At 48.5% G+C, this 17,280-nt stretch overlaps 1 protein-coding gene across 1 annotated transcript; it reads right to left on the reverse strand.

Annotated features, from left to right (window-relative positions):
* Positions 1-1,677: 1,677 nt before the first annotated feature.
* Positions 1,678-2,523, reverse strand: SOX21 (SRY-box transcription factor 21; the record flags this gene model as incomplete). Its single annotated transcript, XM_082278784.1, has 1 exon — positions 1,678-2,523. One exon carries the CDS (start codon positions 2,521-2,523, stop codon positions 1,678-1,680), a length of 846 nt encoding a protein of 281 aa, XP_082134910.1.
* Between the last annotated feature and the right edge of the window lie 14,757 nt (positions 2,524-17,280).

The following is a 17,280-nucleotide window of genomic DNA, read 5'->3' on the forward strand; positions in this document are numbered from 1 at the left end:
CTTCTTTCCTATTCACGATTAAAAATGTGATAAATCAGGTTTTTGGCTCTGAATAACAATGGCTTGATTTAGATTTCCTAGTAAATCTATTCAAAAGTGAAACAAAGACAGCCTTTAGAGGATACCTTACACCTCACCTGGACCAGGCACATAAGGGCAATTCAGATAAAAATCTTGTTAGCAATTCAACAAGAAATAGAGGATTTTCTCTTTTCCCTGCTTCAGGCTTTATTTAAACTCTTTGTTCAAAAATGAACAGAGTGGTAGTTGGAATCTAATTTACAGATATAGTTTAGACGTCTAACTTTAAATTAGAAGATCACACAAGAAAACCATTTACACGTAAATGTTAAAACCATTACTTAATCTTTTTTTTTCACTTTATATTACATAAAGCCAAAATGAAACTAAATACATGTTAGCCAGCTTCATTCACAAACATTAGTCAAAATATACACATTACAAAAGTAAACCAAAAAAAGAACTCTAAACTGATGAAGGATTTTTTTCTCTAAACTTTGTTTTTCTTTTTTTTTTTTAAACGCCATTTGCAATTGAATTGCAGTCGCTCTAAAATAAGCTAAACAGGTAGAGTACTCCAAAACACATATGAAACACTTCATGTTGGTGGGGGAGACGGGCTTTCTTTTAAATGAGAATACTCTTCTGTCAAAGCAAAGCTCTGTTTCAGTTCAGCTAAATAATAAATAGATAATTATCACTCAGACAAAAAAGTCTGATTTAACCTTAGATAATATTGCGATCCTTGAGCAGTCTCACAATATTTTTATTCCCTTTGAAAGGCATTCCTTTTTTTTTCTTTTTTTTTTCAGGTTAAAACTGAATCGACCGTGGGCGAAGTAACTAACAGAGTTTTCCATCCGAGACCTAACATTTCCACAGAGATATACAAATTTACAGTCTGAGGGTGAGACTTAATTAGTGGAGGGGGGGGAGGGAGGGAGGGGAACACACAGGGTCCGAGTCACGCTTCTTATCCTATGGAAATCATGACCCGCGCCTGTCCGCATCCCGTAGCAGCGGAGGGCAGAAACTCACGCGGGACAAGGCGCGGAGCGGGACGGGCAGCATCCCACACCGCCGACATCTTTCTTTGCATGGATCCCACGAGGGGATACAAACCAAGGACAGAGCGACCCTACCCTTTCCCGGGGCCGCACCTGGCCCTGCCCTGCCGAGCCGGGGCCTCACTACCCCCAGCCACCCCCGTCTCTCCTCTCGGTGGCGGGGGTGCTACAGCGGGGCTGTTCTGAGTCCAGCATCGCGCGGGGTGCGAGGAGCGAGGGAGGGGAAAGCCGGAGCCCGGCGGACAGGCGTTACCCGCCGTGTCTGTCCCGAACACACACTTTAGGGGGCAGGATGGATGGGTTACTTTTTTTTTCTCCTTCTTTTTTTTTTTTCTTTCCTCTTTTTTTCCTCTTCTGTTTCAGCTGGGCTATCTGCACAGACCGCATGCAACACACATAAGCTCTACCCGAGGCAGCGGGCGGGGGACGCGCAACAGGTCGGCCACCGCCCCGGCGCTCCCCCCATCGCCTGCTCCGGTCACCCTCCGCGGCCCCGGCGGCGCCTCGCCCCGCTCCCCGTGCGCACGTATGCGCCGGCACCCATCCAGCCGGGCGCCGGAGCTCTGCGCGGGCATCCCCCGACCACGGGTCATAGGGCCGCGGCGTAGGCTGCGGGATAAGGGTCCAGCTGGGGCTTGCCCATGCCCGGCAGGAGGATGTAGGCCAGCGGCGGCTGCAGCCCCGGGCCGGGCCAGGCGCTGCAGTTGCAGGGGATCATGTAGCCCGGGTTACCGGGCGACGGGTGCGAGTGCGTGTGCCCCCCGGCGGCGGCTGCGGCGGCGGCGGCGGCAGCGGCGGCCCCGTGGAAGGCACCCGCCCCGCCGGCGCCGGGGTAGCCCAACGAGGAAGCGTAGGGCAACCCGGAGCCCGAGGAAGAGGAGGAGGATGAGATCTCGGCCATTTTGGAGCCCAGGTCCAGCAGGGAGTAGGGGCTGCTGGCGGCCGCGGCGGCGGCGGCTGCGGCCGCGGCGGCGGCCGACTGGGGGAAGAAGACGCGGGCGGCGGCAGCGGCAGCGGCGGCTGCCGCCTTCTCCGGGTTGGCCAGGAGCGACTCGGGCACCAGCCCGCCGGCCGCGCCGCCGTGCAGCCCGCCCGCCTTCAGCCCGTGCGGGTGCTCGTGGTCCGCCACGCCGCCCAGCCCGTAGGGCACGGGGAAGGCGAACTTGTCCTTCTTGAGCAGCGTCTTGGGCTTCCGCCGCGGCCGGTACTTGTAGTCGGGGTGCTCCTTCATGTGCATGGCCCGCAGCCGCTTGGCTTCGTCGATGAAGGGCCGCTTCTCCGACTCAGTCAGCAGCTTCCACTCGGCGCCCAGACGCTTGCTGATCTCCGAGTTGTGCATCTTGGGGTTCTCCTGGGCCATCTTCCGTCGCTGCGCCCGCGACCACACCATGAAGGCGTTCATCGGCCTCTTGACGTGATCCACCGGCTTGGACATGGTGTCCCCCCGCCGCCCCGGCGAGCCGCCTCCCGCCCCGCACTGGCGGCCGCCTCCTCCGGGATCGTCTCCCGCCTCCTCCTCGCCCCCGCCGCGGTCCGCTCCTCCAAAAGCAATCTCGGCGGGTGCCCAGGCGCGGCGGCACCGACTCCCGCGGGTGCGGGGCGGCGGTACCCGGTGGCCCCGCTCCGGGCGCGGGGCGCTGCCGAGCGGCGGCGGCGCCTCCCCGTCAGGGCGCTGCGGCGGGCGGCTCGGGCGGGACGGCCTCCGTTCCCCGCCTGGGCCTCGGAGCCTGTGTCCGCGCCGCCGATCTCCGGTCCAGGGCTCTTCTTCGGAACACCCCGCAGGCGACAGCAGCCGGAGTCCAGACGGGACCGCAGAGAAGTCTCGACGGCGAGGGCGGGATCCGGCGGCAGGCGAGCGGAGCGGGGCGTGAGGGTCCTCGTTTCACTGCGGACGCGATGCTCCTCAGCGGTCTCCGGTGCGGCGGCAAGCCCTGGACGGAGCGGCGGTCAGAGCCCGCCCGGTGCCATCGCCGCCCGCGGAGCTCGGAGGGCAGCCCGCCGCGGCGCGTTGCGGGGTCGGGTGGGACGGGGTCCGCGGCGGCTCGGGCTCTGCGGCTCGGGCCCCAGGGGGCGCGGGCCGCCCCGCTCACAGCCACCCCGCTGCGCCCGGGGGGGCGCGGCGAGCAGCCCGCTTCTCGCACATACTCGCCGGGCGCCGTTCGCAAGCGGCCACCGGGCGCCGCGGGCCTCCTGGTTCGCGCCGCCGGACAAACTTCGCCAAGTTTCGGCGGGATACGGGGCGCTCCGCTTGCTGCGCGGCTCCCCCTTCTCCGGCAGCCGCCAGGTCTCTCTGGGTTTTCTTGGCCGCCGACTCGGAGGGGCGGCGGGGCGGGCGGGAGCGGCGGGGGGCGGAGGGAGGAGGAGGAGGCGGCGGAGGCGGGGAGGGGGGGACACACCTAATTAAAATCCTCGGCGGTCCGCGCCCGGCGGGCCGCCGGCCGGGCTGTGAGGCGGCCGGCGGGGGCTCGCAGCCGGCGCGGCCGCCCCCTCCTCTCGCCCCGTCGGCGCGGCCGCAGGTAACGCGCGCACCCCGCGTGGCCCCGCGCCGCGCGCCGCCCTATATGCCCGCACGCGGCCTGCGCGCCGCCGGCGGGGCGGGGGGCGGGGCCCCGCCGGGAGGGGCGGGGCCGGGGTTCGCCACGCCCCCCTGGCGGGCCCGGCAGCGCGGGGAGGGGTCGGGCGCCGCGCATGCGGAGTGTTCTGAGTTGTTTGGGGTTTTCCCTGCCCAGGGCCGGTGCCACCGGAGGGGAGCGGCTGCCGCCCTGGAGAGCATCCCTGGGTGTGGGCAGCGGACATCTCAAAAAAAATCCACGCGTGTTTTCCTGGCCTCTCGGGACGCCGCTTCACGGTGCCCCCAGCCCGAGCTGTCCGACCGTGTTCCTCACCGGCCGCCTGTCAGTCAGGGTGAACTTGCTCGCCTTGTTTGTGCTTCGGCGGGTCGGTTTTGACTTACCCCTGTGGTATGTGGAAGCGCCGACTCCAATAAACCATTAACTCTTTCCCGTGCTGGCATCAGACTAGGTTTTGCCCGGGACGGCTCCGCCGCCCTTTTAAGGAAAAGCCGGAACCGGGCTTCCCGAGTGCGATGCACGCGTGGGGTCGCAGCCCCTCCGGGAGCATTACCGAACCCCCGCCGGACGCGCCTCACGGTCCGGTGGACGGCTGGGACATCGCGCGGGGACGGGGGGGAGTGGTGTCCGCTCCCCTCAGAGACACCTTTGTCACGCCGCCCGCTGTCATCTTGTCCGGGTTCCTCTCCGCGGAGCCCGCTCCATCCTCCGGCCAGTCTCGGTTCCCCGCTCCAGCCGCGCTCCAGCCGTTGGGCTTTGCACCTTCCCTGCCGCCGCACTGCACCTCTGCCCGCCACCACCACCCGCAGCTACTTCGCTGGCGGGATGTTTGGAGAGAATCCGAGCGCCGGCCTTCCACCGGAGGGTGGCCCCCGGCGCTCTCCCCGACGGTGAGACTTTCCGGGTCCCGCGGCAGCCTGTCACGGCCAGAGTGCCCTGTAAAATACCGAGCAGCTCCTCTGTAAACCGCGTCTTCTCCCGTTTCGTGTTTTACGACTCATATACTACTACTTAAACGTAATTCTCTCAGTCTCCGAAGCCACCTTGCCAACGCTTGACCTCTTACAATCCAGTTAGCCGTGAAAAAAAAATACCCGTCGGTTGTCAAAACGGAGAGATTAAGATATCTAGCGGCGCTGGCTGGTGTACAGGGTTGGCAGAGAAATGGGGTTTCTCGAAGGTGGGCCCCCACCAAGAGGGGCTAATCCCGGCGCAGGTAACGCTGCCCGGGAGATCAGGTTATCACCCCATCGGCCAGCGCACTCCCCTTTTGGGATGAACAGCCAATATTTTCAACGGCGTAATCCCCCCCCCCCCTCCATTTGTCTATGGAAACTCTCTGCTGTATCTCTCGAACACATGTAGCGTTATTGTGTTTGACATTTAAGGACTCATGGCCTCACTCTCTCCGCACAGATCTGATGCCGGCTTGATCGACTTCGCACCGTGCCAGCGGGATAGAGCCCGGATTAAGTCAGCTCAGGGGAAGGCAAGAGTATGGTTCATACGTTCCCGGCCGCAGCCACGAGCAGGGTGAGAATCAGTAACATCTGGAGTGTGATCGGGGCGGGGAGGGACAAGCAGCAGCGACTCACTGATGCCACTACCAGTGGCACCCCCGGCTCCCAAAGGCTCCCGGCCCCGCTCCCGCCAGCGCCCCCGCAGACCAGAGTGGGGGCTCACCGCCCAGTGGGCTCGGCTCCAGCGAGGCTCTTTCCCCGCTCTTCCCTCCCATGCTGCTTCCCTCACGACCCCGCTCCCTCTCCTTGTGACCCCGAACCCGTCGGTGGGAGAGCAGGGTGCGATGTACAGGATGGCGATGGTCCGCTGTCGCGACAGACCCGCGTGAAGCACTCAGGGCGGGCACATGGGTAAGCCCCCGTCTGACAGTTCCTACACAGATGAGTGCCCCCACCACGACCCCTGCCCGTGGGCCAGTCCGTGGGTATTGCCGCGCCAAGGCTTCTGCCGCCGGGCTGCTGCTCTGGGTCCGCGCAAATGGCCAAGCAATGTGCAGGCAAAGCGGGCACCTGTGCCACAGAACCGCGTGGGAAAGGGCCATGGGTGCCGACAGGGGCTCGGGGAGGTTCCTAGGGTCAGTGGTCACCGTCTGTCTGAGAACAGCACAACCACCAACTCGCAGGTCCCCACAGAGTCGCGTATAGGTAAAGTGGTCTTAAAAAGAAGCATTTGCATAACTTCCAGCAGAGAAGATGCCTCAACTCATGGACTGTCTTCCGAAAATGTCACCATTTGCAAACTCATGACTTCATCTGCGCATGTTTCTGATTACGTTCAGTCCACCAAATAGTGAAAACAGTAATAGAATTTATTGGTCATAAATTATTGTACCCGACTCTCTCACAGGCTGAAGTCTATGAATGGCTCAGTACTGGTTCAAGTCTATTTTTCTAGTCGCAAATGAAATACTTTATTCGAAGGTCTCCTTTTCAAAAAGCTTTTCCCCTCCTCTCACCTAAGGTTTGCGGCAACCACTGACTACTAAAACAACCACCCGTGGTTATTTCAGCGATGCTAGTAGTTACAGGGGGTCTGCCTTTCCCCAGTAATCTGCTTTCAAGACAGTTCCAAGTGATGGAAACTCTTATCAGTTCCGCTTGGAGCAAGGTTGGACTCGTGTTAGGAACGACCGGAGGGTCCCAGGTCTCCCTCGGTTTGAGGCAGCCACGGCGCGGGGGAGGAGGCTGCTCTCCCCGCGGGGATTTCCGCGGCCGCGGTGCAGCGCGGAGCGGAGCGGCTGCCTGCACAGCCCTCGCGCACACACACACACACACACACACACACACGTAGAGGCACAGACACTCTCTCGGAGAGCCTTCAAATCCCCAAACAAGAAAAGGGAAGGCTTTATCGGAGTTTAGTTACTTATCTGGATTTTTGTTAAACCGCTGCTGTGATCTCCGCGTAGTTGTGCGAGTGTGTTAATTGTTCTGATAATGTGTTGTTATCGATACAATAACAATACAGTCGTGTATAATGTGATTTACTTGCCTTTGACCTGTCAATTCCTGACGCATGCAAATTCAAGGGCGCGATCTTTCCTTCTGCTACCAGAGGGGGGTGGAGGGAGGGGTGATTGTGGGGGGGGGGAACAAAAACCCGAGCAGATGCATTATCACACGGAGGCTAAACAAGACTTTCCAGAATGCAGTGCTGTATTCCATCAAGCAAGATCAGAGCTCTTTAAAAAATATTTAAGGGAGGGTTAGACTATCTTCTCGATAACCGCGTGTTAATTCTGACAGCTTGCCTACAGTAGATGTAACTACTACTTACCGTAGATGTAACTACACCCCACTCCAAATACTGTCCGATTTCTCATATTCTGACCAAACATCTAATCTCTCGTGTTTTTTAAAGCTGAGTTTAAAGTGAGTTTCGAGGAAGTAGGCTCATTTCCTCTTAATTTTTATTTGAGCCCAACAATCAGGTGGTGAATCAAAGAGATAAAAAGAAGTTGAAGAACAGTGGTTATCCCAATAGCGATCTCCGCCTCGCCGTGCCTCCCGATTGAAAAGCTGATTCACGGGCTCGGCAGCCCCAGCGCTCCCCTGCATTGGCAGAGCCAGATCGCGTTTTCACGGCTCCCTTTGTGCACTGAAGCGTTTCCATCCGCCAACTTTGAAAACTGACATTTTTCTTCGTGTAGGGTATCAGTCACCGATTCCACGTCACTTTCAGCTGTCCAAGGTTGCTGGGCAGGCTGGAATCTTAAGCACACCAACAGGTTGGCAGGCTGATCGTTCTGCTTGTATGGAGCTTGGCAGGTTTGTGAGTACTCCTAAGTCTTTTTCCTCTTGTGAAGTCCAGTACACCTGTAGTGAGAAAGGGAGTTTTACCCCGTGAGCTCTTTATTGTGCAAAATACGCTAAACTCATTCATTTTCTTTTACAGAGTGCTTCCAAATGCTTGGTATTATTATTTTTCAATAACATTCGCTTATTATTAGAGCAGCTGGTAGCCCAAGCTCTAGTGAAGTGCCTGGCAAAGAATTCTATCATAAAACACTGGTTTCTAAGTTTATAGTTTCTAATTTGGCTGTGAAAGTGTGATTCTGGATGGAACTTGGCACTCAAATGCTCAGCTGGAGAGTAAACTTTTTATAATAAAAACATTGGTTCATTGGGTTTGCTATTTTAAGTTAGAAGAGAATTAACAAAGTTTTTACTAGTTTGGGAAGCTTAGAGAAGTCCTGTACTTTTTTGAAAATTAAATGTTATGATTTTGGTAAGAGTTGAATATGTTCTGTGACTTAATGTGTATTATTTTAAAAGCAAAGTCAAATCTATGTGCTTCAGGACACTGGGGTTGCTCTTGCAGGAACACCAGACCTAGATCTCACACAACCATTGATAGCAGTTCTGATCAGAAGGGGATCACAGGGTCCTTACTACTTTTAGAAGTAAAGAGAACTTTAAAATTCAGCCTATTAAAACTTGCTAAGAGACTAGGTAATGTTTATCTAATCTGCATGCACTCCATTTGTAAGGCAAGCTATTTTCACATACTTTATAGAGTCAATTTCTTGCTGCTTCTTAATCCTGTTAGCTGCCTGGGAAGAATGATCAGAACTGCAGCCAAGGAAGTCTTAGAATGAAAAAAAAGATGATGTTGTATGGTTGCATGCTAGTCCCTGTCTGGGGAAGTGAAGGTGAGAATTAGTCTCCCAGAAGAGTTCCTGGACAGGCTGAGGTGTTCCAGAAAGGGCAGCTAAATACCTTTCCAACACAAGGGACTATTGGAAGCTCATCAAGGAATACAGATGTGTAAGCTTTCCCTGCCTCACATGATGAAATCAGAGCTCATATGGATGGAGACTGCTGTCTCTAGAGTCCAGGTTTCCCTGTTTAGGCAGCTGCCTTTAACTTTTATTCAAAGGCTGAGCAGTGCTCATGCTTCCTGTTCCCAAAGAAATGGACTTCATCATTGTGGTGTCACTGCCTTGTATGGAAGTACAGGATAATTTTATAGTTCCCTGTTAGGAGAGGCGAGCCTTGCTTTTTGGTGTATTCTACTACAAGCTTCTTTATATATATAATCTCTGGAGACTTTAACATTTAAATTCAAACAAAATTTTACAGTGACAACAATCATCTTGTTTCACTTCTTAGGGCTGTCGAGCAGTCATAGAGGACTTTTTTTCCCTGGAATTAATACATTTCAATGACCAGTCTAGTTTTGTTCAAGGTTGATGCATTAACTGTAAAACACAAACGTTGTTTTGGTAGTCATGGGTGCTAGACAGGTCCCAAAAACATCTATGCAATTTTGAAGACAAGGTCTTAGATGTCTCTGTATAAGGCTGTGGTTTGGAAACCTTTGACAGGCATTTCAGGATTTGTAAGTGTACCCAAGGAGGCTAGAAAGAAAATAAGAATTTGGTCCATTTCCCTCTGAAGAACAGTTAAGCATAAATCTTTGCTGATTGCCTTCTGAGTATAATGACTTTTTGATTGACTACAAACAACTAGGGAATGGAGGCCCACAATGGAAAGAATCTATATCTCTTTGGATTTAGACTCACAGCCTTTACCTCTTTATGGTCAGTGTCCTGTTTGTAAGGATGGGCAGGCTCTGCATTCCATTTGTTAGGAGGAATCAAAATGTCGCTCAGGAAAGTTCAAAGTTAATGGTCACGAGCCAGTTCTAGTGATCAGACAAGTTAAACACAGCGGGTGCCTACCCCTACACACCACATCTGCATCAATACCTGCACCTGCATTTTTAGCTCAGATCAATGGGGCCACAGCTTTCCAAGCAAATCACTTCACAGTGCTCACTCACCAGGCTTTGGTCTGCATTGAGGAGCAGTTTCAGATGAGACAAAATCACCAGATATTCTTCATCTGCTGTCAGGAGTGTGATCTGCAAAGACTCCAGCTCAACCTAAGTCAGCTAGACCCCAATAGCATAAAATGGATTGTATTTAGTGTTCTTGATTCAAACAGATGACCATTGACCATTCCACTTTTTGCACCCACTTATTTTAGGTGCTTCAGAATGATCTTTTCTGGACAAGGATAGAAAAGGCACTTCTGCCTTTGCATGAGTGTTCCACTGGTATGGAGTAGCTCTACTTTGTGGGTGTTCTGTGACCTTGGCACAGGTAGTCAAAACCCAAGGACCGGTGAGTTCATGGTTGCCTGGCCTGCATCCTTAACATGGCTTTTGGGATTTTGCTGGGCCTTCCATCATCCTCACAATAAATTTCTCCTTATCTACAGGAGGATATATTATGGCTTCTCTTGGCAAGGACAACGAATGGAAACTATTCTAATTTTTTCCAAAGTCAGCTGAATAGTTATATCTTATTGTGGTAAACATTGCCGCGATTTTTTTTTATTTTCTTCACTCAGGTCTGCAGGTTCAATAATAATAATAATTGCTAGACTATTTTTTGTCATATCCAAATTTAGATTTTCCTCTAATTTTAAAGAGGAATCTATTATTTTGAATAACTTGACTCTATAAACACTCGTCAGGTGTGTATAATCATCTACTAAGCACTACTACTACTGATAGTTCTGAAAGACTGAGATCTTTTACTTTGTCAGCATCATGAAGGCTTCTGGTGGAGCATATTGTGCAGTGCTAGACTTCAGGAAAAATGTGGAGTCAGTGAACAGAATACAGCAAGACTGATCAAAGGTCTAAAAAATGTGCTACATACACAGACATATAAGTGAAGATTGAAAACAGTGTTGTTACTTAAGCTGGAGAGGAGAAGGAACTGGTCTTTAAGGGTTTAAAACTAAATGCAAAGATGAGAGGATTAAATTGTGTTTGTGGGGATAAACAAGAGGTAATGAGCTTAAGATGTGAATTCCAGTTAAATCCTGGGAAAAACAAGCTTCAAGTGGTGAGTATAGATATGCAGAGCCTGCCTCTGCCTGGAGAAGATGAAGGATGTTAAAAACAGGTGAGACTAACTTGTCAAGAGTGACAAAGCCCTAAGATAGGAGTTTTCTTCTGCCTCTCTTTGTATGGATATGTGACATGGGAAGAATCAGTTTTAACTTAGTTCTTCATGCAATCCTCTCCACTGTTCAGAGCCCACACATCCTGCTGGTTCACAGCCTGCAAACTCGCTGTTCCTCTCCTACCCACATGTGTGATCAGCACCACTGCTCCTCCCCTATATGAGCGTTGCCAAAATGATCATATATGAGCACGTCTCCCACTGACATGCTGAAGAAATGTTCTGTTTTACTATCTGGTTTAGTTGGTTCTTAGCACAATTTTATCACTCTCAGTGGAAACTCCTGTTTGTGACATGGCTTTGCTATTTCCCTCCCTCCCCCACTTTATCACCTTTCTATTGTGTTTGCAATCTCTGCTGAAAGTACATTTTCTGCATCATTTCTGTACGAGTTTCCCTTCCAACTGCGTTCTCTAGATTCATCATTAGAATATTTTATAATAATTTTATAAATTATTGTATTATCATTTACACAAAATGTCAATGCAAGTTATTTGAATTGCATGAAAAAAGGAAAGGTCATCACTGACAGATAGCATTGGCAAAAAGTTGTCAATGGTGTACCAAATCAGTGACAAATTTAACTCTCAGTGTATAAAATTTGTTTAGAATATCTTTGCTGGTTAGATGTAGGGAAGTTTGTAATCCTTTATAGACATTTTAATTTCTTCCATAATATTCTCCCATGTGTGGATGCTTATTATCAGTGATATAAAAGAGAAAGGTGGTTTTTGTTAGTGTTATTGAAAATCTGACTTTTATTACTGATTCTGTAGAAAGAGTAAGAGAGCAGAACATACAAGAAGCAATAGACTTATACAAGAGCAAGAAGTTTTGCAGCATTCCTGGAGATGCCTTTTCATTTCAGTGGGTAAAACAAAATCAAAATTTCCAGAAGTTCTTTTGGTTTTCAATTCTCTTGTCAACTTTCCCTTATATATTATCAGATGTTGTTTATAGAGTATGAAGAAAGTCATGCCAAAAAGTACTCATTTGCCCAGAAAGTAAATAATTCAGACTTGGAACTTCTAAAGGACACAAGAAGAATTAAGTGCAGATCTTTCAAAGTAGAGGGTGCCTAATTTCCATTGATTTTAATTCCCTCAAGGAGATTCAATGGGATTTTATGCCCTAAATTCCTTGAAAATATCTGTACACTCTGAATGGAATCAGCCCTAAGCACATTTATTCCTTATGATAGAAACAGATTGTTGTATTGTTTCTTGTTCACCCCCTCCAGTTTTTTAATGCTTCAACTGTTTTCCAAGTAGGATGGTTAAACAATGGTTAGAACAAAGACTATATAAAGTTCAATTTTCTGGGATTTGTCTGGGTCTTTACTCCGTTTTCCAAACAAAGCCCAGTCCTGCTGCACTAGGAGTTACCTGAACGGGTTCCTATGAAGTAAGCTGGTATGTGAACATGACCATGTAGCTCCTCAACACTAAGTGCCTATGTTCATGGCAACCTTGGGGTAAAGGAAGGGAAATAACAGGAAAATATCCTTCAGAGGGGAAAAAAGTGTACAAACCACCTCACAAGCCACAAACCACTGCAAGAATATGGGATGACTGGGAGTTCCGATGGTGCGGATGATGTGCTATGGTGCATCTTAGCTCGCAAGGACTTGTTCCTGTCCATGTAGCTGCTGTGTAACAAAACCAACTGGAGATGATGAGACCTAAAATGAGATCTTGTGGATGGTCTAGCCATGGTCTTTTGCTGCATTAGGAGTCAGGAGTGCCATATCTTTCTTTTGTCATATCACAGTGTTTCAGTTTGGCCAAATTTAGAAATATATCCTCTGAGAGAAGGCAGGTTACAACCACCCCTCCCCCACCAGGTTTGGGAAAAAATAAATTTTCCTCAAAGGCAAGTGAAAGAGATAAAAGCTATTTATTTAACAAACACACAGAAAAAAAATAATAATGCTAAATAATAAAACCTCCCTCTCTGCTGAGAGAAACCTGGGAAATTTCAGAGTCCTTCCGTAGTCTCTCTCTCCCTCTCCTTGGAGCTGGAACGGGGTGGTGGGCCCACCTCCAGGGCCAAGGCCTTGGTGGAAATTCCTCCCGATGTATTCTGATGTTGAAACAGTCCAGCAGAGGAAAAAAAAAAAAATGAAGTCCCAGGAAAACAAAAGTTCAACTATCCGTCTCTCTCCAGAGAAAGAAAAAGGAGCTGAAAAACTGGCTGAAAGCAAGGCGGGTGCCTTCCCCACTCTCGTTCTGCTGCTGCAGCTGAAAAAAAGTCACTATCTCTGTGTGACCTTGAACAAGCTGCAAACTGCTTTGAAGAAGTTTTGCTCGGATTTTCCTTCCCCCTCTCAGGCTCAGTTTAAAGGCACAGAAAGGCACAAAATTAATTTCTGGGCATGGGGCAGTGATAGGGGATGCACATCACAAAGTCACCCCAAGACACACAGTGACACCAGAAGCATGTCTTTGGGATCCTGATCTTGTGGCTGGCATTCTTGCCCATAGCAGTGGAATTGGAACTAAATTAGCTTTAAGGCCCCTTCCAACCCAAAGCATTTTATAGTTCAGTATCTTAACCACAAGATATTCTACCTCTTCTTTTCACCTAAAGAACTTTTCTTAAAGCATGTGTTAAGCGTTCTTCTGCAAAGTAATTTAACAAAGTTGTTAAATGCCAGAAAAAAGAAAAACAGAATTAAGGAATAATCATTTCTTGCTGTAATCCTATAAAAATGTTGCAGGTGTACCTATTAGATTTGATAATATTGCTGTACAACAAAGCAATATCAGTTATTGCTTGTATTTGATCAACAAAACACGATGTGCTTTTTCTTGCTTCCTTTGAAATAGTGACCGTGTTAAAAACATCCATAAAGCTGCTATATTTTAGAGGAGCCATACATTAAAACATAGTTAATGAAATTACAAACACAAGGTATGACCCCAGCCAGCTGAAAAGAAATGTTCCTGTTGTCTCATGGAAAAAGTGAAACTTCTGTTGTTTTCTTCTCCTGGTCATCATATGTACAGGTAAAACATAAAACATGTTCATACAATCCATCAGCATTAATATTGGGATTTTCTAGAATAAGATTATTACATTTTTTCCCCCCAAATGTTATGTGTGTGATAGGTAGACAGAAAACGAGAAATAGTTTACTTGTTTACCATAAAAAAACCCCAGTGATCTTGGACATAGTTAATAGAGAAATTATACTTTCTTCTCTAAAGACTTCACTCAAAGCCTGCTGAAGTACATGGGGTCTCCTAAACTGCCTCCCAGGTTCACTGGAGGCAGGCAGTAAATTGCCCAAACCAAGTCTTTCATGACTTCACTGTTAAGTTCAAGCCTTCCCAGGTAAAAAGCCAGTTCATGAAACTACTTTGTGGCCAGCCTCCTTTCCTCTCTCCCTGTATAAGGGTACGACTGGTTATCTTAATGATAAGAAGACTGTTGAACTTTCAGTTCCTACCATTGCTGGAAAGACTGAAAGTATAATATCTTCTGCCTTCAGAAAAGTGTAACCCTTTTTCTCTGCCTGCTGTATGATTCCTTCAAACACAGCTATGCTTATGGTTGTTTTGATTTTCTTACAGGCAGCGATGAGTTTAACAGGAGAGTTTTACCTTAAAGTGCAGATGCAATGAGTTTATTTTGGCTCACAGCACAGAGAGTTTAAAACAAAACAATAAATTAAAACTGGGAGGAATCCTTCAGGCACTCTGACATTTACCTTTTTCTTTTTCTCTTTTTCTTTTTGTGTTTAACAGGAGGTGGCAGTTGTAGCATTTGCAAAATAATAAGTACAATAATTTGACATTGTGATATGATTACTTATGTAAGTGCTTAGACATACAAATACCTAAGCACTAATGTCATCATTGAGAGTCATGGCAGTTATTTCAGCCAAGTTAATAAAAGATCATTACTGTAACTATCTACACAGGACTGAACATGATGGGGAATTTGGGATATGAGAAGTCTAACAATAAAAAAACACACTCAAAGTTTATTCTTAGTGTATTTGTGCACATGTGATCATTCTGACAACAAATCAGAAATAATTCAGTGGGCGCTTGATTTGTAGGGTTATTGAGAGATAAAATTATACAAGAAAATTTAACTTTTCCTATCCATGTATCTTACCCCCTGTTTTCTCTGGTGAGGAATCTAAGCACAGTTAATTTAAACATGATTTCTCTCTAGTTTACATGCTCCTGGATCCTAACATAGAGATGTAAATAGCTGGGTGTGAACTTCCTAGGTATTATATTCAGCTGACACAAACAACCCAACCAGATAGTTCTGTGTAGATAACAAACTCATTTCTACATTGGTTGGGAATCAGAGCTCAGGTGATTGTTGTTCTTTTAATGATTATTTATTTAAATTTATCTAATTCAAATATAGAGAAGGTCCCAGTCTATGGCTAGCTGGACAAAATTCACAGGTTAGACAAAACTTTGGGGCAGGAGTTAGTCCCATTTCCCCGTTTCATCTCGAACCTCACAGTCAGGACTTTTCCATGGTGCTCTGCTATTGCTCCTTCTTTTCATCCAGAAAAAACCTGCAAAAACAAGCCTTGCTGAGTTATGCAGGGGCCAACAAATCTCAGTCCTGGCAGATAGGAGAGGAGGTAAATAACAAAGTGAATTTCAAAGTGATATCAGCGGGAATGCCTCACCGAACGGGCCTGCCTCCAACCTACCCATAGAAATTTTAGACAGTATCTCTCTGGGCTCTTGGGTTCAAAGAGAGCAGCTGTCCCTGAATTAACCAGGAACAATTGCATCCAACACATCTGCTAAAATTATTATTTCCTACTGAGGCCTAGAACTGAGTCCAATGCTGATCTGAACATAAGCCCTCCACACGAGCCCCTCATTGAATTAGACAGCAAAACTCGGCACCAGTGAGGTTTCTGATGGAATGTAAGGATGGTGCATACAAGACACGCTGCAATGCCATGCAATGTCACTGCGAGTGTTTCCAACCTCCTTCCAAAAGGAAGACCAGCATCTAGATAGAGCAGCAGCAAGACTGAAACTGGAAGCCCTTTTTAAAAACAAGCACCATTGCTAGAAAAGGATCTAATATGTCCCAGAAGGATATCCATACTATAGTTTGAAGACACATACTCCTGGAGCCTTCCTCCCAGAGCCCCTCTCCTCCTCTGCACCAGCACTGAAAGCTGTGGTCAGATTCGTTGACCAATCCAGCTGAAAAACAACTCTCCCAAAAAGAGCAAACCCACTAGTTTTCACCAGTCACACAAACACACATTTGATTGCTAACACTGTTGAATGAGTGGCAGTGGAATGGTGAACACAGAGAGAAACATGGGGCCTTCCATATTAGCAACAGCAGAGTCTGAGATCAGCATAACCCACTTGTGAAACCTCATCGTATGTGCCAGTTGCTGAAATTCACACAAGGAAGGCACCATATTTACTCTCTCAGAGAGGGTAATTCTGGGCTGAAATAAAAATTACCATGAAGTTAAGTTCTCCTTTGAGATAGAAACACCACTGCCACCAGCTCTTGAAGCTGCTTGCCACCCTCAGCAGCCCTGCTGATCACAGTTTCACAGCTGCCAAGGTGGGAGGAAGGGAGACTTTCTTCTTTTGCTCTGCAGCCAACAAATAGTATTTCAAAATCAGGAGGACTTGGCAAAGATCTGTCTTTACTGGCAGTTTGTTTGTATACAATGTTTACTTATGACAATGAAGTATCGGAGAAAGATGTTTGAAGCTGATTTATCAGTAATTATCAATGTCTAAGGCCATTACAGAGCAGCCTGTAACAGGCTTTGTCAGTCAGTGGGATCTGGCCTGGAGCATCAAGAAGGTATGAATGGAGCTTAAAGCTTTCCTTTTACCTCTGGAAATGAAGAAGGAAAATCCATGTATGACTTCTTCATCCATCCCAGTCCTAACCAGAGTTTCTCTCACCCAGCAGACTGGCAGGAGAGGTTCCACTGCAGTAGGATCACTAGCCAGCAGAGGCAGTGATAGCACAGGTAAAAGGTCCCGGGAGACTCCTTTCCCTCGCTGCTCGCACTTGCTGGCTCACAAGTCTCTGGCCGGTTGGTTTTGAGACTAGATAGGCAGGAACAGCTGGGAGCATGGGGGATGAAGATCCCCTAATGTCATTCTTCACCTTCCTCACAAACACATCTCCAAAGCTCCAGGTCACATTGTAGTCACGCCCAAACTCGTGACATGCAGCTTACCACACCTCTCTCCCCATGAGCTCCTCAAGGCTCTTCAAAGTCACCTGACCCATGAGCACTTCCAAGCTTCTGGCTCCTCTTGACTCTCATAGACACGTTCCAGGATTAAAGAAACACAGCAGAGAGGAACACATCCACAGAATTGAAACCTGTTGCAGGAAAATTGCTATAGCTCCATGTATCTTAATGATTGAGTTTCATTAATATCCTATGTGTCCAACAAATTCGACCAGATCTCCGCTGAGCTGGCAAATTTCTGTGGAGAAATCCCTGGCACCACATTTGTTTATCTTTGTCGACAATTTGTCTCATTGTCTCTGTCATTGATGAAACCACAAATAGTGTGCCAAGATCATTTGCTTCAATAAAAATGACAACAAATTTAAGAAGCACAGATATGTAAGCTGCACT

This window comes from Coloeus monedula, assembly GCF_965178545.1.
Source record: "Coloeus monedula genome assembly, chromosome: 3".
Lineage (NCBI taxonomy): Eukaryota > Metazoa > Chordata > Aves > Passeriformes > Corvidae > Coloeus > Coloeus monedula.